The following is a 22,216-nucleotide window of genomic DNA, read 5'->3' as shown; positions in this document are numbered from 1 at the left end:
TGGAAGCCATACCCTTCCTAGATTATTGAATTCATGCTTAGAAAATCTGGATAACTAGCACCATTTCCCCCTAGTTTTGGGTTCCTGATATCTGAGATTTCCTTTCAGCCATCAATGTCTGACAGTATATGCAGTTAGTTAATTCATTGAACTGGCCTGAGCAGTATCCAGAAGTATATATGGGGTCTCTTTGTCAGTTTGCCCCACTCTTCTGCCTAGGTTCACACCATTCTTTATATTTAGAAGTATTTTTCTTCCCCAGTGTGTGATATCATTTAAAATTCTATTGCACGTACCTTGTGTGTGTGTGTGTCTGTGTGTGCGTGTCTCCTGCACCTGTACACATGCCATGGTGCATGTGTTAGGATACAGGAAAACTTGCAGGAGTCAGTTCTATCACAGTGAGACCCAGTGGTTGAAAGACTTGATGGCACCAAGCCCCCTCACCTGCCACACAGCTACACCTCTCCCAGACATCTGCTGTGGTGGAGTTATTAGACAGAGCCTTGTACTTACTTCTGATCCTCTTTTGGGTGTGGGTTTGTCATTAGTTTTTTAATTATGTATTATTGCATGTATTATGTATGAGTCGGTGTATGCATATGTGTATGTGCATGTGTGTCTGTGTGTGTATTTGTGTCTTAGGTGTGTGTGTGTAGGTAGGTGTGCATATGCCACAGAGGATGTGAGACTATCAGATGATAACTTGTGGGAGTCAGTTTTCTCCTGTCATGTGTGGGTCCTGAGGATTGTACAGGTCACTGTTAGCTAGCTGATGAGCCGTTTGCCAGCCCTTAATTATAGCACTACTTTTAATTATGATACTGTAGAACTGTTACCACAAATAGGGATGCAATTGCTTTGTCACCCAAAAATGAAATATGTGCAGTGCAGTTTTCATTAATCATGTTTTACTTTTCAAAAATCTTGGCAAACCCCATTCTTTTGCCTTGTGAATTAGCTGATTTTTGAGTATGAGAATCTTGGAGGGGTAACCAAATCTGTTCTTTAGAGAGAATATGTTTTTAATGTAGAGATTTAGCTGTACTATTTTGAACTATATATTGTGTATCCCCCCCCTCTTTTTTTTAAAAAAAGAAACTGAAGGAGATGATTCCAAAGCAGTAGAATTAGAAGATAAAAGCCATGCACCAGTCACAGCAGCAGAAACTAAGGAAGAGGAGCAGTCGCAGTGTGTGGGTGATGTTGAAGGGGCCAGTGTTTCTCAAGAAGCAATCCTACCTGCGAGGTAAAGGAGGGAAGAGACCCTGCCATTCCTTTTATGTTGTACCTTAGCTTTCGCCAGCCACAGAATTCCACTGGGGTTAACATTTTTAAACTTGAAAACATTACATTCAATAATAATACTTAGTCCTAAAAATAATTTTGTGCTTGGTTGACTGATTTAAAATAATGTATTGAAACTATTTCAGAATTGAAGATCATGAGGAGACCTTGCAAGAGGTTCAAGAGTCGGGTACTGCAGTTGCTTCTTCTGAGATAGGGCAGCAGACACTCGATTCGGGTCAGAGTTTTGGTGAGAGTGCTGCTAAAGAAGCCCTCAAAGAAACCCCTAAAGGCAGCGACGTGCCCGTGCTTCATGGGCCAGAGGTAAAGCAATGTCCAGTGCATAATGTAAATATCTAATAGGCAGAATCTCTAGTATATGTCCCCTGTGAAAGGGGTTTGAATGACAGGTTGAGAAGCACTGTCCTGAAATACAAGTATTACCCAGCTTTGTTAGAAAAGCTTGAGAAATTAACTTCTTGCGTCCTAGCTCTGATCTTTATATTTCATCCTCAGAATAAATGTTTCCTGAGATATTATTCCATGGGGGACACTGAGGCTGCACTGGGCTACAAAGCTTTGGGAAACATGAATAATTGAATGGTTTGATATTCAGTTGGTATCTGGTGTGATAGGTTCTGTGATGGACTGGAACCAGACTGGAACCATCAAATTTAGTCTCTGGAAACGAGAGGCATTAATACTGTTTTTAAAAAGATCCTTGGATAGGAAAGTACTTGAGTTTTGAAGTACAGAATAAAGTAGCTTATTAAAGGAAAGGAACATCTTTTAACAATAGGTGTAACACCATGTTTTGTTAAGGTAGAAAGGAATTTCTCTACATCCAATGTCAAGATTTGTTTTCTAGGTCATCCCCACTTTTTTGCTTTTTAACTTTTACTTTGAAATAATTTCAGACTTAAAAAAGTTAAAAAAATCTGTAAGAAAGAACTTTCCCATACTTTGTTTTCTTGGATTCAAACTTGATCTGTTTGAAAGTAATTTACATTCATGAGTTGTATCCATAATATCTTTACTAAGAAAAAGATGCCTTACAAAGGAGAAGCAGTGAGTATTGCTGTTTTAGGTCTACGTTGCTACAGAGGCCATGCAATGCCTGTCATTCCTTTTGTGTAGCGTAACGTGACTTTAACATATCAGTGAAGATACTTCCTAATCACTTGGCTGGGATGGGATCTGTGAGATTTATATGTTATAAGGACGTTTTTTCCCCTTCATGTTGGGTATGTGTCCAGTGAGACCCAGCTCTTCCTTTTTCTATTTTTTATTTATTTTTTTGCTTATTTTATTTTATTTTTATTAGATATTTTCTTCATTTACATTCCAAATGCTATCCCCAAAGCCCCCTATACCCTCCCCCTATCCTGCTCCTCAACGCACGCACCACTCCCGCTTCCTGGCCCTGTGTTCCATCCAATAGATGACTGTGAGCATCCACTTCTGTATTTGCCAGGCACTGGCATAGCTTCACAAGAGAGAGCTATATCAGGGTCCTTTCAGCAAAAGCTTTCTGGCATATGCAATAGTGTCTGGGTTTGGTGGTTGTATATGGTATGAATCCCCAGTCTCTGGATGATCCTTCCTTCAGTCTCAGCTCTGAACTTTGTCTCTGTAACTCCTTCCATGGGTATTTTGTTCCCCATTCTAAGAAGGAATGAAATATCCACACTTTGGTCTTCCTTCTTCTTGAGTTTCATGTAGCCTGTGAATTGCATCGTGGGTATTCTAAGTTTCTGGGCTAATATCCGCTTATCAGTGAGCGCCTATCATGTGTGTTGTTTTATGATTGGCGACCCAGCTCTTTTTAACAGTAGCTTTGATATCTGTTGACAAGACTTGCTTGAGTCAGTTGTTGGCAGTGTTTGTTTTAAAATGAAAACCTAAAGATTCTAAGCATTAGAAAATTACAATCTGTTTATTGGTAGTTTGTGGAAAACAGGAGCAACTCACAGTGGAGGCAGAGAGAGAAGCTTGCTCCACGGAGATGCTCCGACACAAGCATCTGCTGTGCTGGGAACGCAGACGAAGTGGAGGAGTTTGACCCTCCATTCTGATACTGAAAAATTATGGAATAATTACATCTGACAATTTAATCGGGCTAGTTTAAGCTTATTTAAGATAAGCCTGTTAGTTTGAAGACACTGTCTCTTTACCATATGTCACAGTCAGAAACTTTCTCAAGCTTCAGTTTCTTTTTTATTTTTTTTATTTTTTTAATGGCAGAGTGTACCATCTCATATTCCAGAAGCCCAACAAGAAAACACCGGTCCTCAAGCTGTTACAGGTATGACAGGCTGCTTCCAGCAAAGTGGAATGATGGGTAGTGGAATACTATGTAGTACCATTTTTAATTTTAGCCTCCTTCCTTTCTTTTTCTTTTTTTCTTTTTTTTTTTTTTTTTTTTGAGGTAGGGTTTTTTTTTGTAATCCCGTGTGTCCTGGACCTTGCTAAGTAGACTAGGCTGGCCTCAAAATCACAGAAATCTTCCTGCCTCTGTTTTCCTAATGCTAACATTACAAACATATTCCACCACACCTGGCTTTCATGTAAATAGGGGGTGGGGGGCACAAATTTAAAATAAGCCAATGGCAGTCATAAAATACAAATGTAAATTTTATCAATTTTACTCAAAATTATAAATGCTTCCCTAGGCCTTTGGGGTTGGGGGGATGTGTTTTATTTTTTTACTTAGTTTTGGCACTGTATGTTACAAGAATCATTTTAGAGATGAGATAATGGCTTTGTACTATTTCTTGGTTTAGCTTTTCATTGCTAACTTTTAACTTCAACAGTGAATCCATTTGCTGATGGACAGCAAGATGGAGAAGATGAACAAGCCTTCATTTTAACTCTGGTGGAAATCCCAACCCATGCAACAGAAGGATTCACTGACGCTGCCATGCAGTTAATGCCGAGCTCTCTGCTGCCAGCACCTATATTGGTCAGGTCTGGGAATGCAGCAGAACGAGGTGACCTGAGGTAAGGCAGTTAAACCTTTACCTGTCAAGAGCTATAGACACCAGCAGTGTGATGGGCGCGTGGGGGAAGATGGTGCTCCACCTTGTCTGTTCTCTTGTACTTTGCCCTGCTCCCCCGTCATCCACCGGAAAGTCCTTCTACTTTTGCACGATTTTTGTTTCTATTTTTAATGTCTACATATGAGAAAAAATGTGATTGTTTTTCTATGTGTAGGCTATTTCACATAACACAGTCTGCTCATTTTCTTGGTAGTCACACATTTTATTTTTCCTTTTGCTTGAGTAATAAATCCTTGTGTGTGTGTGTGTGTGTGTGTGTGTGTGTGTGTGTGTACATGCCCATAACTTTTTCTAAATCTACTCATCTGTTGATGGGTAGTTGGCCTGATGTCATAGTTTCTATGATCTGACTAGTACTAAAAATATTACAGTAAACATGGGTATTTGGGTGTTTGTTTTTGCACATTGATTTCATTTCCTTCAGACCTACATATATGTAGATCATAAGGTAGGTCTATCCTTAGATTTTTTGAGGATATTTTCTCCATTGAGGTAGCTCTTCCCAGATAATCCTGACTTGTTTCAAATTGATAAAATCTAGCCAGGAAAATGGTTTTAGCTTTTAAAACTGGTTTAGCAATTTTAACTCCCTGATCTATGAGCCTGGGAGGGTATTCCATCTTCTAGTATCTTCAGTTCTTTCAGTGATTGTCATTTCAGTCTTTAAGTCTTTCACCTGCTGTAGGGTTTTGGTTTTGGTTTTGTGTTTTGTGTTTGTTTTTGTGTTTTGTTTTTAGGCTGTTATGAAATGGTATTTTTTTTTTCTTGTTTCATTCTCAGTGAGTTTATTACTGGTATATAGAAATGTTATTGAAGCTGGGTTGTGGTAGCCCATGTCTAATCCTGGCAGAGGCAGAGAGGTGCAGAGGCAGAGGCAGAGGCAGGTGGATCTCTGAGTTCAAGGTCAGCTGGTCTTCAGATTGAATTCCAGGACAGCTGGGGCTACACAGAGAAACCCTGCTTTGAAGACACCTCCCCCCCCCCCCCAATGTTACTGAGTTTTGTATATTTACTTTTATATGCTACTTTGCTGCATTTATTTCCCTGTTGTGAGAATCTTTGGGTGAAATATTTAGGGTTTTCTGTGTGTAGAATAGTATCATCTGCACACAGGGATAGTTTGGCTCTTGTCCTTTTATTGTCTCTTTTTCATCTCTTTAAATTGTTACAGCTAGAGTTTCAAGTATTGTGTTAATCAGAATGTGAAGTCTGTCTGGTTCCTGTTCTTAGATTAAGTGCTTTCATTTTTGTTGTGTTTGATAGGATGTCTGTGAATTTATCATATCCATCCTTTAGTGTGTTGCAGCATCTTTCTAGACATAATTATTGGGGGGGGGTTACCATGAAGGTATTGAATTTTACCAGACTTAATTCTTGATCTATTGAGATGATTATGTAATATTTATTCTTGAGTATATTTATATGCTGTTAGTTATTAGTGATATTAGACCATTCTCACACATTGGAATGAAATTCACTAGATCATGGTATGCAATCTCTCTTAAGATTTCTTTTCAGCTGAATAAATATAGATTAAGGAAAAGTGAGAAAGAATTCAAGAGAGTATGACAAGTTACAAGGGATAATACTTATTTAATTCCATCTGCAAATATTTTATTGAAATCTCTTTTGTATGTAGCAAGGATGTTGGTCCATAGTTGTCTTTACTTGTGCCAGGTTTTGGAAGGTCATACTGGCTTCAGAGAGTGGGTTTGAAAGAGCCTCGTTTTGTTCAGTAGATTGATTTCTTTTTGTTTTGTTTTGTTTTGTTTTAATTTGGTAAGATTTAGTAGTGAATTCCTTTGGTTCTAAGATCTTTATTGAGTACTTTTTATTTCTACAATCTCAATTTTGTGTTGGTTATTAATCTAATTAAGGTTTTTGTTTTGTTTTGCTTTGCTTTTAAATATCCTCTTGCTTTGATTTTAGCAGATCATATGCACCAGACATTTGTGTATTTCTTCTAGAGGTTGCAATTTATTGGCATATAGTTTTCAAAATATTCCTAAATGATCTTTTTAATTTCAGTGGTATTGTAATAGCTCTCTTTCAGCATTTTGAGGACAGGCTTTTTCTTTGCTTTGGCAAAGCGTCTGCTTTAATTCCTTGATCCTTTCTTTTACTTTCCATCTTCCATTTCTGGATTCAGTTGCTGCCTTCCTAAAGCCTTGCTTGCACACTGTAATTTGTTGGGTTTGTTTGTTTGCTTGCTTTTGGTATGTATGTGTATGTTCAAGATGTTATATTTATGTTTGTGTTTACTTATAACAAAACCTAATACCTTGTGTGATTAGAGTATATATAAACTGTTTAACAGAATTAGCTCAGTACAAAGACTACTAAATGAAGATAATATACATTTTATTATCATATTTATTTTGTACCAAGTCAGAATACAACTTTGATTTTGAGACAGTCTATCACTGGCCTGGACTTCACCAAATAGGCCAGTCTTGTTGATCAATAAGCCCCAGTGATCAGCCTTTGTTCACCTCTCTAACCCTGGGAATACATGCCACCATGCCCAGCCTATTTCATGTGAAATCCTAACATTGAGTTCATGCTTTCAGGGCAGCTGCTTTGCTGGCTGTACTATGCCTCCAGCCTTATTTTTCTTTTTAATGTTAATTTAACTGCCTTAGCTATAAACTTTCTACTAGGTTTAGCTTTTCCTATATAGGTACTGGAATCACAGATGGTTGTGAACTACCATGCTAAAAACTAAACCCAGATCTTCAAGAACAAGTATTCTCAATTTCTTTCTTTTTCTTTTTCCTCCTCCTTTTTTCTTTCTTTTTTTTTTTTTTTTTTTTTTTTTTTTTTTTTTTTTTTTTTTTTTTAGATTTTTAGACAGTCTCCCTATGTACTCTTGGCAGTTCCAGAACTCTCTTTGTAGTTCAGTCTAGCCTCAAACTCACCAGAGATGCTTCATCTGCCTCTGCCTCTGAGTGTTGCTATTGAAGGAATGCATTGTTACATCCAGCTAAGAAACAAGTACTCTTAACTACTGAGCCCCTTCCGCCTGTATGTTTTCAGACAGGAATCTGGCTGATTTAGTTAGACTGACAGGCCAGCCTCTCACTGCTCCTCCCCTCCACAACGAGCAAAGCTCTAAGGTCACAGACTGCAGAGCTCTCCTCAGACCCTCATTCTTGTGGTGTGCACTTTGCTGACTACGCCATCTCCAAAATTCCTTGATTCTAGGAAATTTTTATTTTCCCTTCTGATTTCTTTAGTCAAATTTTCATGCAGGTGTATTATTAAATTTCTGTGTGTACATCCATTGATCTTTAGTGCAACTTAGCGTATCTCCATGAAGGTGTTTTGCCTGTCTGTCTGATCTATATTGTTAAGAGTTGGGTATGGAAAGACACTACTGCTGTATCAGGGCCTGTCTTTCCTTTACCTCCGTGTTACTTGTCTTATACAAGTGAGTGCTACGGCAGTCACTGACACTGTTGCTGATTGTTGTAGAGGTCTTACTTAGTAACTATGTGGTAACTTAGAGAAGACAATATGCTTTTATATTTGATGAAGATCTCATTTAAATATGCATACTAGAGACATGTATGATGGCATATGCCTTTCTTTAATCCTAGCATACAGGAGGCAGAGGCCAGCCTGGTCTATTTATAGTTTCAGGACCTCCAGAGCTACATGAAATACCCTGTCTCAAAACCAGGAAAAGCCAAACCAGCCAACCAAACAATCAAAAAACAACCCAAAAGTGTATCTGCCATACAGTTCTGTCTTGTTGCTTTTGAGACATGATTAATGAATTACTTTTCATCATGTGACACTTATTTGACTTGTTATTAGAGAATTAAAGCTTTATAGACAAGGAAAATGCTTTGTGTGATCTTTATACTTAATCCAGTGTTGTTGGATTTAAGTTGTGAGCCTTTGAGTATGAATGCACACCCCAAACTATTTACCAGCTTGTGTTTCTGTTACTCATGAGGACTTTGATTGGAAAGTGACTTCACTCAGCAGCTTCTAACTCACTGCTTTTGCATACGTTTGTTTTCTATGCAGTGGGAGTTTACAAACCTCTTTGGTTGTTCAAGATGCTCCATCCTTATCTCCTTCTAGAAGTGGCAGTTCTGAAAAGCCTCCTGCTAATTTGGATCTTACATCTAGGAAGAGATTTTGTTGCAGTCCTGATGAAAGTATTCATGTTCCTCCTGCCAAAAAGTCCTCACTTGTTCCAGGAATTGATTATCAAGAATGTACCTCTGAGGTAAGATTAGATTATTAACTAAGTGCCTTGGCCACATTGCCAAAGGTCTGTTTCTATTCTTCTCATTTATCTTTATACATACACACACACATTTATACACATACATACATACATACATACATACATACATACATGCATACATACATACTGGCGTATAGACATATGGCAAAATATTTCTGACACTTACCATCATATATAATACAGGTCAAAGTAGTTTGAGATGATCATTTTTAACCAGTTCAAAGAAGTAATTGGACATTAATCAGGAAACCTACAGTGGCTGAACATAAAGCTGATAGCTTCCTGATAGTTTAGATCTTCACTCTGCCACCTACCTACCAACTGTGGACTGTAGAGTAACAACTTCAGGGCTCTGAATGAACTTTCTGATGAAGGAAAGTAATAATAACATTCCCCTCCTCATCATGCATTAACATTCTCTCTCTCTCTCTCTCTCTCTCTCTCTCTCTCTCTCTCTCTCTCTCTCTCTCAAGAATAAAACCACATCCTGCAGTGCCTGGTGTCATTTTGTGCACGACTCTGTCTCACTCTTTAGCCACATTGGCCCTGTCATGATGTACATCCATCATGTCCTGAGACATTTCATTTGCTCCCCTCTGTGAGGAACATTTCCTTAGGAAACATTACAGACTTAGCTCAGTCATCGTTGACACCAAAAGAACAAAACAGACAGGAGGAACTTTTCATACACAATAGTTAAAACAAAGCTTATCAAATAAAATAGATCAACGAGGGCATTAGATCCACTGGGCCAGGAGTTACCTATAGTTGTGAACCACCATGTGGGTGCTGGAAATTGAGCCCAGGTCCTGTGCATAGTTAACACATTGATAACAATATTCATTTTCCATGAGTGTGGGGAGTAAAGTGAATGTGGGTGGAGTCAGACGACTGCCTCTGGTGCCGTCCTCTGATCAGCCTCTTCAACCAGACCCCAGACTGCTGAACCCCATGGCTCCTCCTGTCTCTGTCTGCCCAGCCCTAGGACTACAAGCATGTGCACCATACCTGCCATTGTTAGTGGAGGCTGGACACTGAACACAGTTCTTATGCTTGAACTCAAGTACTTTGTCTACTGAGTCTTTACATTGCCCCCAAATGTATCCCTTAAAATATAAAAATAAAGGGCCTGGAGAGATGGCTCAAGAGCACTGACTGCTCTTCCAGAGGTCCTGAGTTCAATTCCCAGCAACCACATGGTGGCTCACAACCCTCTGTAATAGGTTCCGATGCCCTCTTCTGATGTGTCTAAAGAGAGCGACAGTGTACTGTACTCACACATATATAAAATAAATAAAAATCTTTAAAAAAATAAAGTTATGGTGAACAGTATTAAAGTTAGTATTACTGTGCACAGTATACTAGTTAAAACATTTTTTCTATAGCAAAGCAAAATTTACGGATTACAAATATTGATACATACCTATAATCTAAATACTCTAAAACAGTGAGCAGTTCTCAGCCTATGGCTCTTGACCCCTTTGGGGGTCATGTATCCGATATCCTACATATCAGATATTTAGATTATGATTCATGATAGTAAAATTACAGTTATGAAGAAGAAATAAAAATTTTATGGTTGGGGTCATCACAAAATGAGGATTTTTATTAAAGGGTTGCAACATTAGGAAGGTTGAAAAACACTGCTCTAGTCACTAAACAAGGAGGTTCATGACTTTCAAACAGGCAGGCAGGCAGGCAGGCAGGCAGACAGACAGACAGACACAGACACACACACACACACACACACACACACACACACACACACACACACACGTAGGTCAGAGAACTTTGTCTCACTTGTGATCAGGACATGTTATACCCAGGGAGATGGTACATGATTATAATCTCGCCCATCAGCAAAGCTGAGGCTAGACAATCATCATTTTGAGGGCAGATTGGGCTATCCCAAGTTCCAGGCCAATCTGAGTTCCACAACTAGAATGCCTTAGAAAAACAAAGTAATGAAAAAGTCTGCCAACAGACCTGGGTGTAGTTCAGTGCTAGCGCACCTGTCTGGCACACACCAGGTAGTCCCTAGATTAGTTCCCAGCAGTGCACAAGTAACAGTGACAAATAGAAGAGTCTTTTGGTTCTAGCCTGACTTTCTATTTTCTAACTGGAAGCCCAATGTGAGCCAAATAACTTATAAACGAATAAAGCAAAACAGAAAAAGTTACTTTAGAAAATCTGTATAAAAAAAGTAGACTTAAAAAAAAGACTATTTGCATCTCATTAACATACACATTTGTGTATGATATTGTGATTTTATTTTATAAGTTTTGTTTTAACTTTATCAATAAAATACTGGTTATAAAATGTTCTTCTCAGCCGGGCGTGGTGGCGCACGCCTTTAATCCCAGCACTCGGGAGGCAGAGGCAGGCGGATTTCTGAGTTCAGGGCCTGCCTGGTCTACAGAGTGAGTTCCAGGACAGCCAAGGCTACACAGAGAAACCCTGTCTTGAAAAAACAAAAAAAAAAAAAACAAAAAAAACAAAAAACAAAAATGTTCTTCTCTGTCCTTTTACTTTCTATTTTTGGGGACAAGAAGGATCTGGTTATGTAGCCCAGGCTGGATTCACAACTCAATATTCTGTCTGTCTTCCAAGATGGGATTATAGGTAGATGCTGCCACAGCCAGCTTTCTCCTATACTGTTTTAACTCAAAGTAGCAGACTATGTACTCTGTTTGGTTGAGACTAAGAGCTTGAAAACAGCCTGACAATCTTGCAAAAAATCTTTAATTAATTTTTTTCTAAAGAATTGATAGTTCTGTAAGTACGATTTTTCTCCTGTTGAATTATATTAGACTTGGTAAAGTTATGAAGTAGATTTTTATCATGTTGGATCATCTTTGCATTTTTGAAGGTCTACTAATTGACCATGATGTATTAGTTTGTCAATTGGCTCTTTTTAAAGGTGTTTGAGTTGAGGGGTCAGGGATGTCCCTCAGTGGTAGAGCACGTGCTTAGCCTGTGTGAGACCCTGACTTGGGTACTCTGCTCCATAAATATGAACACTTTGCTTAATTTGATGTCTTTAGAGGTTTGGTAGTTGGTATATGCCGGAGATAATAGACATTTGACAGCTTTTCCAGTGTGCTCTAGAGCACTTTAAATAGCAGCAGTGTATTTTTTTTCACAGATGTTTAAATTGAGGTATGATTCTACATCTGACTGAGTGTTCTCAGAAATGCTCGTTTTCTCTATAACGTGATGAAGGGAGGGGATGGGATTGTAATTTACGTAATAAGTGGATTGCTAAAACTTTTTGTATATTTTTTTGAAACAGGTATGTTCAGAGGAATTAAATGTTTTTGAGAAAACAGGTGAGTGAAATAAATGTAAATAAGACTACATTTTGCTAAGTACCCTTGGTTTTTTTTTTTTAATTTATTATAAGAGCCATCACCATGGGTAAAACAGATATTCAATAAACTTTAGGTATACTACATTTTAAGAGGGATAATATCATTGAAAAAGTCCTTATCTATGCTTGTATTTAGAATTTTTTTCTTATGTTTCACTTAGGATTAGAGTAAGGCCTTTGGTACATTTTAAATTGAGTTTATATAGGATAAGAGAGGCTGACTTAGCTTCATTCTGTATGACAGTATCTCAGAACTGTTTGTTGAAGAAACGAGGCTGTCTTCCATGTTTTAGTGCCTTTGTTGGAAACCAGGGGTCTGTAGCTGCATATGTATTTCTGTTTTATGCTACTGCACTATATGGCTGTTTTTGTGCTAATATATGCTATTTCTAGTCCTACAATTCTGTGTTACAATTTTATTAGTATCTGGGAGAGGAATGGTCTGGTTTGTTGTTAATGCTCTCCATGGTGGTTTTTAATTGATTCACTTTTTTCATTCCCAACATTTTCCTTGTGTCCTGTCCCTCTATCTATCCCAGCTCTTCACATACCTCCACTCTCATCCCCAAATCCGTTTCCCTGCTGCCTTTACATCCATGTTGCTGAGTCTTCTCTGGGTCCAGAATTGGTTTCTTTGCTGTGTCTCTGACATAGTTGATCAGTTTTACTCGTAGACTTAAGTTCTTCATCATGCATTTCCCAGTCAGGAGGAATCATGCTGACTTGCCTTTTCATGTTCCTTGTGCTTCTGTGTTGCAGTTTGTTGATGATGGGACCGAGAATTTTTTTTCTTTTTTTTAAAGATTTGTTTATTTATTTTATATATGAGTACACTGTAGCTGTCTTTAGACACATCAGAAAGGGGCATCAGATCCCATTACAGATGGTTGTGAGCCACCGTGTGGTTGCTGGGAATTGAACTCAGGATCTCTGGAAGAGCAGTAAGTGCTCTTAAACACTGAGCCATCTCTCCAGCCCGAGAATTGTTTTTAAGAAGGTTTTATTGTCTATTCCTGGCTGTCGTTGAACTTATAGCAATCTGTATGCCTTTACCTCCCAATTGCTGGGAATCTGGGCATGTATCGTCACACCCAGGGTCACAATATGACCCTGTCATATCGTGTCTGTCCTGAACTCACTGTGTACACTGGGCTGGCTGGCTTGCCTCACAGAGAAGCCTGGCCGTGGTTCCTTGTTTTCTATTACTGTGTGCTTCTCGCCATCCTGTGATCTCTTTGCTTGCTGATGCTCTTGTTCTTTTCCCTTTGGTGTAAACTCTACTTTGTTTTCTTGACTTTTGTCAATATTGGAGTCACATGTGCCTGTATTGATTCATTGTTTTGGCAATCTCCCTCATCAAGTCCCTTTTCTTGATCTATCGTTCGTCCGTCAATCCGTCTGTCTGTCTCTGCCTCTTCTCCCCCCTCTATCCACCCTCTCCTCCTCCTTCCCCGTCTCCAGGGTCTCACTCTATAGGACTCTCTGTATAGCCAGGCTGGCCTTAAACTCATAAAGCAAACGTTTTGTTTAGCCTTTCGGGTGCTAGGATTACAGGCTTACACCACCGTTACCCATTCTAATAAATAGTTTCTAATAGTCTACTCCACTGACTATATTAGACTAGTTTTGTTAAGCTGGGTTTGTTATAGAACACCATGGGTTTTTCCTTCTTATACTCCAATTTATTCGACTCTTTTAAAAATATTTTAAATCTCCTCTCTGTTTTTTCTCTTTGAAGCAGAGTCTTGCATGGGACAAGGCATTTTCCCTACCTCAGAGAGCACACATGCAACCTCAAAACCTCAGAAGGAACACAGTGAGCCAACTGATACAGGATCATCTGGATCTCTTGATGAAATCAAAGATGCGTGTGTAGAAAACATGGCTCAATTGCCTCAGAGTGAGATAGTATCTGATAAAGAAGAGAAAACTGAACCTGCTTCCAATTCTGAACAGAGAGACATCGTGACATCCTCTTCAAAACCCCCTCTGACCAGGTATTATTAGAGACTCTGTAGTGACTGTCTCTCTGCCCCTAGGTAAGGAGAAACAATATGCAGCAGCTCAATAAAGGATGAAACCCAGTGATAAGTTGTTTTCTAGATGTAGCCTCCATCAGCTATGCAAAGGGAAGACAGTTTAGCCCAAGACAGACAGAAAGTCCAGGTATACATTCTGTATGACTAGAGCTTAGCTCTACTGAAACTGACTGTCAGACAGCAGATCCTAGATATTTGCACTTCCAGTCTGTTTGGGGCTATTATTTTGATGAGTACACATTGTGTTGTATGAAACAAACATGTAGCTGAGATGAGACAACATAGAGTTGGTGTCATGTGACTCTGGAAGTTGTTCTGTTCATTTTCCAAATAGCGTGTCATTTTGTTTCCTTATGGCTTTTAGTATGGTTTCTCTTTAGGTCTATACCTACTGCTGCCACACTGTTTTCACTGTACACTAGGAAGAAGTCTTTAGGGTAATGAGTAATTACTGTCGTCAGCTGCATTGGAAGCTTTAACCTGCTAGGTTGAGGATAACAGGCACGAGCTTTCGCTAAAGGGAAAAAACATGGACGTCTTTAAAAGACTTATTTCAGGCTGAGCATGATGGAACTTACCTTTAATCTTAGCACTAAGCAGGTAGATCTCTGTGAGTTTGTGGCCAGCCTTGAACTGGTTACATAGTGAGTTCTAGGACAGCAAGAGCCTACATAGTGAGACCTAGTCTTGAAAAAACAAACAAATATTGGCTGGATGCTGGCACAGGCCTTTCCAGCACCTGGGAGGCAGAGGCAGGTGAATCTCTGAGTCCAAGGCCAGCCTGGTCTACAGAGTGAGTTTCAGGACAGCCAGAGCTACACAGAGAAACCCTGCCTTGAACAAACCAAAACCAAACCCGAACCCCAACACCACCAAAGCTCATCCAGACCATTCTTAGGCTTCAGGGCTGTGTGAGCTCTGCTGCTGCAGCACGGAAGCAGCTGCACCGTGGTCTCGGCATCTTTCCAAAAACTTACAGTCATAGTGCATTTGACTCAAGCCTTGCCTGTTTCCAATTCAGAATTCCATTTTGATAATGCTCCCCAGGTAATTCATGCGCACTTTTAAGCTTAGACAACCTTGCCGGTGTCACAGATATTCATCATAGTGTAGTGTTATCAGTATTTGGTAAAATATACCACTTTAGCATTAATAGAAATAAAATTATATTAAGAATATGTCTTTTTCTTTGTTGTAGTTTTATTAAGCACAGGCTTCACTGTGTATTTCTGCCTGGCTTGGATCAAAAGACCCACCTGCCTCTGCCTCTTGAGTCCTGGAATTAAAGGCGTGTATCACCATGCCTGACAAAAGAATGTACCTTGCAGAGTGTGGTAACACAAGCCTGATAACCACAGCATAGCATTGCTTAGGAGGCTGAGTCAGGGAAACCTTAGCTACATATAGAAAGGCCTCCTATCAAATCAGCAACAGAAGGGATGCATGTGTGTCTGTGAGTGTACCTGTACTTATGTAAATCTTTGTGTTTTCATTTCTAGACCTGGCAGAAGGCCTTTGGGATTTTTATCATTACTGTGTCCAAAAAATAGTTTGGAATCTGATGAAGTGACTCAAACCCATAGTAAGAAGCGCCTAAAACCTCAGATACCTGTATCACGGCGAAATTTGAGAAAACCTAATCTGCATAATACAAGCCAGAAAAAAAATCAAGACTCTTCAGCCCCACCCCCATCACCCAGCGTTACTGCGCCTCTGTCTGGCACTGCTGGGAGTCCTGAGAGTTCAGCAGCTCAGGTGTGTGAGCACTGTTGTGTTTTATTGTGTATGAGATACATCTATCATCTGAACGAGGGAAGAAAAAGCAAGTTTATTTTCAGTTGGATGTCAGAAATTATTTTAGTACAACTTCTTTTTCCCACAAAAATGCACCTAATTTAGTATAAGCTAATGAAATAGCCAGAAATGGGACACTGACTTGCAGTTCCTTCAGGCCAGCCCTCTGACCCATAGAAACAAAATGAAGCACTACTGTAGTGTTACCTGTCTTGGGAAAAAAGTCCTGACTAATAAAAATTCAAAGCATAAAACTAGAATTTGTATATTATTCCTATGTGTCCTGAATCTGTCTAATGACAAGTCTAGGATGAAAAACAAATCTTTGATCCTCTACTTACTGAATTACCACTGCTAAAATATTATTATTACTTCTACAGTGCTGGGGATTAACTTGGGGCTTCATGCATTCTAGGAAAATGCCTTCCCCGTGAGCTGTCTTGTCAGCATTAGCTTTATTGTCAGGTATACTACAGAGTGCTGGGAGCTGTTGGCAGTGTGACCATGGCAGTGTAAGCACAGCGTATGAGTGTCTCAGAATCAGCAAGCTCCTTTGCTCGCCCATCTTTTAACGTCTATTCATGAAAGTCTGTCATTTCAGAAATTGAAGTACACTTTTAAGATGAGGACTCCTTCACTGCTAGCACAGTATCTGCTTACCTAAGCATTCATTCATATAGAGTTTTATGTCACTAATTTGTTGATTTTTCTGGTAGTTTATTTTACTTACTTTTACTTTTATTATTTTGAGGTGACATTTCATTTCATAGGTTGAGCTATCTTACAGAATTGAATGTATAGCTCAGGTTGGCCCTGGAAATTCTGATCTTTATATCTATGTCTGACTCTGGGACCTCATTACTTGTTGTTGCAAAATAGTATTCTGTGGAATGGATGTATCACAGTGTGGGTTTTGTTTGTTTTTATTTGAAACAGGGATTTTAAGAATGGCCTATAACTCACTATATAGACCAGGCTATCCTTGAACTGAGGTCTGCCTGTCAGCTGGAATTAAAGACTCAGTTTCTTTTATTCAGTTACCCTGTAGAAGGACCTCTCCATTCTTCTAAAGTTTTTTACCATTGTGAGAAGAGGTGATGTGAACATTTATGTATGTCTACATAGAAACATATATTTTTATTTTTTAGTGATAAGTGTCTAAAAGTATTCTCATTGTTGGTTTTTATTTTTAATCTTACACAAAAATCTCAATAATAAAGCTTAATCCTCTTGACTCAGTCATCTGAATGTTGGGATTTCAGGCTTGTGCTACCATATGTCAGCCTGTGTGTAATAACTACATGGTATTCCATTATTGTGTTATGCTGATAGTAATACTGATTTTCTATTATAAGCATGTAGGTTGTTCCTAATTCTGTGCCGTATCAAATAACACAGTATTAGTTGTCTTATAAATAGATCATTTTATCTGTTCATCTTTAGACTTAATAGACATTTATAGAACAATATAGAATACAAGCATTTGTTGTATTAGTAGTAGAGTTAGAAGTCAGAAGAAGGATGAGTGCTTGCTGTTTCCATAGCCTCTGCCTGCTCTGCCTGCTCTGCCTGCTACCACTGCACCTCTGCTTCTAACCCAGCACACACACTCTTCTTTTGGATCATGGTCTTGCTTCTTAACTCCAGCTGGCTTTAGCTGGAATCCAAGGGTTTAACATATAGAGATGTCCCCCATACCCATTCATTCTCCAGCCTTTATGAGCACACAGTTGTGTTGTGTGCAGTTGGACTTGTGTGTGAGTCATTCATTCTCTTATCTGGGTATTTGACTTAAAAGAAACTTGTCTTTTATTTTCATAGCGATTTGTAGACTATCTTAAGACTATTAAGGGAAAGGTACATTTTATAATATACCCTTATAACCTATATAAAAATATAGGTTGCAATATCTTTCTGTATACTGTGTATATTTTTATTTTGTTTGTTTTTGCTTTTGCCATGCAGCTATATTTTAGTTTCGTGTAGGTAAATTTGTCAAAAGCATTTTGCCTTCAGATTTTGTAATCATTTCAAAGGATATCCCTTTCCTCAATCTAAGACATAAAAATATCTTTCTATGGTTTGTTACAGTAGATTTTTGTTGTTCTGTTGTTTTGGTTTTTTTTGAGACAGGGTTTCTCTGTGTGAGAGCAGGCTGGCCTCAAACTCATAGAGATTCACCTGCTTTTGCCTCCCAAGTGCTGGAATTAAAGATGTGCACCACATTTTTTAAATCATATTTTAATTCTCATAGCCCCCCCCCCCCCCGAGCCCCCATCGTATCTTCCTCCCAATTCTTTATCATGACTTTATTTTACTTCATAATCCCCTGAGTCCATTTCGTTCTGCCCATCTAAAGAAATGACTTTTGGAGACTGAAGAGCGCTGATAGCTTTTGCAGAGGCCCAGGTTGGTCCTAGCATCCACAAGGTGGTTCACAACTGTCTAACTGTGGTGCACATAAAATCATGCAGGCATACATACATATGCATGGATTATTTAGAAAATTCAATCTCTGTTCACACATCTATTTCATTGGTATTTGTATGTGTTCATATATTAGTATTGTGCTGTTTTATGTTTTTTTTAAGATTTATAAATATGTTAATCTTTGATTTTTGAACATCAATTCTCATTCTAGCAATTAAAATGTTTTAGTTGCAGACTTAACAGCGATTTAGTTCTGTATATTTAAATTTGTTTTTCTGAGAGTCAGAATGAGGTAATCACACTGTCATTTACTTAATAATGGGTATTAAAAATTTAGTTTGCTTCTACTTTTTTTTCTCGTGTGTCTATGTTTTCACCCGTGTGTGGGCACATGTGTGTAGAGGCCTGAGGTAGACCTCGGGGCATCATGCCTGCCTAGCATTTCTGTGGGTTCTGAGTATCCAAACTGTCAGCTTCCTGCTTGGGCAGCAAGCGTTGTAATCACTGAGCGGTCTCTCCAGGTGCTCTCTCCCCTAGACTGTGTTACAGAAGCCGTCTTATTAGTAAGTATTGAAGCTCTTCTTGCCTAGGGATTGGGTCACTTGGTTTTCCTTTTTGCTAATTGAGCCCCAGGCCTTATGTCAGCTAGGAAGGCACTGTACCATCCCCAGTAGCAAGATCTAAACAGTATATTACATTTCAGCTTTCTTACCTTCCTAGGTTTCTTCTGATCAGCCCTTGCTAAAAGAAGAGTGTAAAAATGGGCCCAAAGGAGCACCTGAGGAAGAGGTGACCCCAGTCTCAGAGTTTGTCTTCAGTGACATCTTCATTGAAGTGGATGAGACACTATAAAGCTCTCTCCTGGGGCCCCTTCTTTTTACTTTCTACTTTTGTAATGAGTTTGAGATTTCCAGCGACCCTGACTTTCACCAAGCAGAAAAGCACCACTGTCTGTTTTGATTTAGGTCAATTTTGAATATTTATTGAGCTTCATTTGAAGCTTTTATAATCAGTGGGAAACATTTCTTTCTGATTGACCCTGCATTTGGAAATATCAAGCAATTAAGACTGGTCTCACTGACAGGCATTGTAGCTTGTTTACATTTGATGTCCTCTGTGCTGAGCGCACCTGGACTTGAGAACTGTGTGCACGCACATCTGTATAAATCGTAGTGCTGGCACACTGGGAGCTTGATTGTGCTTAACATTTGCTGCCCTTCTTTTCTAAAGGTGGCTGTGTTTTGTTTCTGTATTTTGTTTTGTTTTTTATTTTGTTTTTTTCTTTCTTTCATTTTTCTTTTTCTTGAGGGTGATCAGTTGCCTGTAACAATATGAAAGCAAAGTGTGAAACTCCACTTTGGTATGGTAAAGTTAAAACTTTTCTATCATCATCTATTTGACTGAAAAAAAAAATGTATATTTTTCTAATTCATGGTGATGTAACATTAGTCCTGATTGAAGATCTAGTATTTAAACTTGCTATTTATAAAGTCGGCACATCAAAGAGATTTATTTTTAAATTTTTTATTTAAAATATATCCCAATTTAATTATTTTCACTCATCAAATTTGGGTAAAGAAAGCATTAACAAATAATTTGTCTCCTTTTCCTCTTTACTTTAAAAGCTATTTTAAAATGTCATAATTAAAAATGTTTAGTGTTCATATTTTGAATACTTTTCTCACACTTTAATATACTGAATTTGTACTGTGAATATTTTTTGCTTTTCTTATTCTAATCTCAGGATTTTCATTGGAAGAAAAAAATTAACATAAAGGACAAATTGTCTTGTATAATTGATCTTTTTTACACACACACACACCCTTAAAAAAAGGTTTAGTGATAGCTATTTTCCCTACTAAATTCTGTTCACAGGACATGTGGGCTTTCAGCCACAGAACATGAATCTGATGTTAAAGCAGAAAATAAGGCAGCCAGTGAGGTCCTCATTATGAACTTGGGTGTTTTTAATTTTGAGTCTTTATGATTTATGTGTCTTGTTTTCCCTAACAGTTTTTCCCCTGGTTCAAATTAAATGCTTCCAAGAGCAAATGTATTCAACTTTATTATAAAACCTTATAGATTGATACATAGAAGTTTTTCCATAAAAGATTCTTTTTGAACTGTGTAGCCCAAGTGGTCCTGGTAGCAGCTGCTTAGGCAGGATGTGCCTAAGATTCAAAAACTGTTCAGTGTATTAGGAAATGAGCAATACTTCAGTTGGAAAATATTTTTACATCTAGGTAATTTTTGTTTTTCATATTGATAAAATGGTGACCACTTTTCAAGTTTCTAAGCAAACAAGGGTCGAACTCAATGAGTCTAGAGTGCTGATTCATTGAACTTACTGTGAGCCTGTTTCCTGTTCTGTGGCTTAGAGTCAAATGTATAGTTTAATGTCTGCTATAAAGGGAGATCTATAAGTTAGATGGAAATTCTCAAAAGTATGCATCTATTTCATGTGACTAATGTCACAAAATCATGGAGGTAATTCACATTGCTATATAAATGCCTTTTTGTTAGTTTTTAAAATGTCATGTTCTGTAAAGTTTGTTTGTTTGTTTTTGTAAATGTTACTTGGGTTAGATCACCGAGACTAAACTATTATTTATCCCTGTATAATATTTATTTTTTTAACCTCTGTCTCATTTATCTGTAATAAACTGATTTTATGGAAGATGTAATTTATTGTATAAAGACTACAGGGGCATTTGTTGTATAGAGAATCATGTCGGTCAACAAATTGTCCTGCTGCCACTGGACAAACCGGTGCTAGGAAGAGAAATACAATCAGTGTGCTTAGCTTTAAGGTGGGAAGATTTGTGATGGTGGAAAGATGTTGCAAGGAATTTGTTATAGAAATCTTCAAGGAGATGTATGAAAGGGCTTTACCTTCTCTTGACTGTTTTCCTCTGATCAATTACATCTTAGCAGGTGGCCCAGGCAAGACATAGATGCAAATATTAATACCCAGTGTTTACCACCATTATTCAAATGCAAGTGACCATGTTTAATATCTTGCTTGAAGTTTTTGACAAAGAAGCAATATCTTGTCATTTGTAAATTTTCTTGTTCTAAAGAAAGCAGTAATGTTCTGTAGATAAAAATTATGTAAATAAAAGTTATTTTATACCATTCTTGTTTTGTCCTTTTCAAACAACAAAGGCATTAATGATGCTAATGTTCAGTTAATTGGTTTCTGTTTTCAATTATCGTCTATACTTTATAAAAATATAGTATTGCCAGATATGGTGGCACAAGCCTGTAATCCCAGAATCTACATGCAAAGGCAGGAGGAGTGAATTGAGGGTAGTGAACCCCTGTCTCCAAAGAAAAAAGAAAGGAGAGAATGAGGGAGGGGGGAGAGAGGAAGGAGAGAGAGAGACATCCATAGTATAGCTGGAAGAATTCTTGATGCTTATGAAGGGGTTCTATGTTTGAAGTTTTGTTTCCTTTCATCCTTTAATGAATTTTTATATATAACAATGCAAGATAGTTTGTTCCTTCCTCCCCTACACACAAGCTTTGTTTTCTATATAAGGAAAGAAATTGAAGCTTTAGTCTCAGGAATAAAAAAAACAATTTTGACTTCTCTCCTCAGCTACGTGTCTCTATGCTCTTAAGCCACCCTCTCACAAGCATGGGTCAGGTGATGTGGGCAGTTTGTAAAAGACCTCAGCTGTAAGGGCCTTTTTCCTGGCCTCTGGGCAACTGCACTCAGGTGCATATGTGTGTACAGTCCCTCGGGCATACACATCATTACAAGTACACTTTAACACCCTAACACTTCAATCCCAAGTATTCAGCCTAGCCTACAAACATGGGCACCATTACACAGACTCAGCAGCCCGCGTCGTGTAGTTATTCCCACCCGTGTATATATTTAAGGAATAAGCCATGAATTTGAGAGGCACCTGGATAGCAGTGGGAACTCTCGGGACCGGTAGGAGGGTCAAAGGTAAACAGTTTTAACTAA

At 38.4% G+C, this 22,216-nt stretch overlaps 1 protein-coding gene across 9 annotated transcripts in view; it reads left to right on the top strand.

Moving 5' to 3' along the window:
• Bdp1 (B double prime 1, subunit of RNA polymerase III transcription initiation factor IIIB) overlaps positions 1-21,377 on the top strand; it is an 86,097-nt gene extending 64,720 nt beyond the window's left edge. For 3 of the 9 annotated variants that reach the window (XR_382739.2, XM_017315546.2, NM_001081061.1), the window contains exons 31-39: positions 1,099-1,249; positions 1,434-1,611; positions 3,532-3,592; positions 4,101-4,287; positions 8,382-8,586; positions 11,900-11,936; positions 13,716-13,974; positions 15,516-15,771; positions 18,961-21,377. Coding sequence is in view for 8 of the 9 variants with exons in the window: in XM_017315546.2 (XP_017171035.1) it covers positions 1,099-1,249; positions 1,434-1,611; positions 3,532-3,592; positions 4,101-4,287; positions 8,382-8,586; positions 11,900-11,936; positions 13,716-13,974; positions 15,516-15,771; positions 18,961-19,092 (1,466 nt within the window). In the remaining variant the exon portion in view is untranslated. Of the gene's footprint in view, positions 1-1,098; positions 1,250-1,433; positions 1,612-3,531; positions 3,593-4,100; positions 4,288-8,381; positions 8,587-11,899; positions 11,937-13,715; positions 13,975-15,515 lie in introns of all 9 variants that reach the window. The other 6 variants (XM_006517725.4, XM_017315543.2, XM_030247324.1 and 3 more) reach the window with 4 other exon arrangements.
• The last annotated feature ends 839 nt before the right edge of the window (positions 21,378-22,216 follow it).

This window comes from Mus musculus, chromosome 13 (assembly GCF_000001635.26).
Source record: "Mus musculus strain C57BL/6J chromosome 13, GRCm38.p6 C57BL/6J".
In the NCBI taxonomy this organism is placed as follows: Eukaryota; Metazoa; Chordata; class Mammalia; order Rodentia; family Muridae; genus Mus; species Mus musculus.
This window is presented reverse-complemented; position numbering and strand designations above follow the sequence as displayed.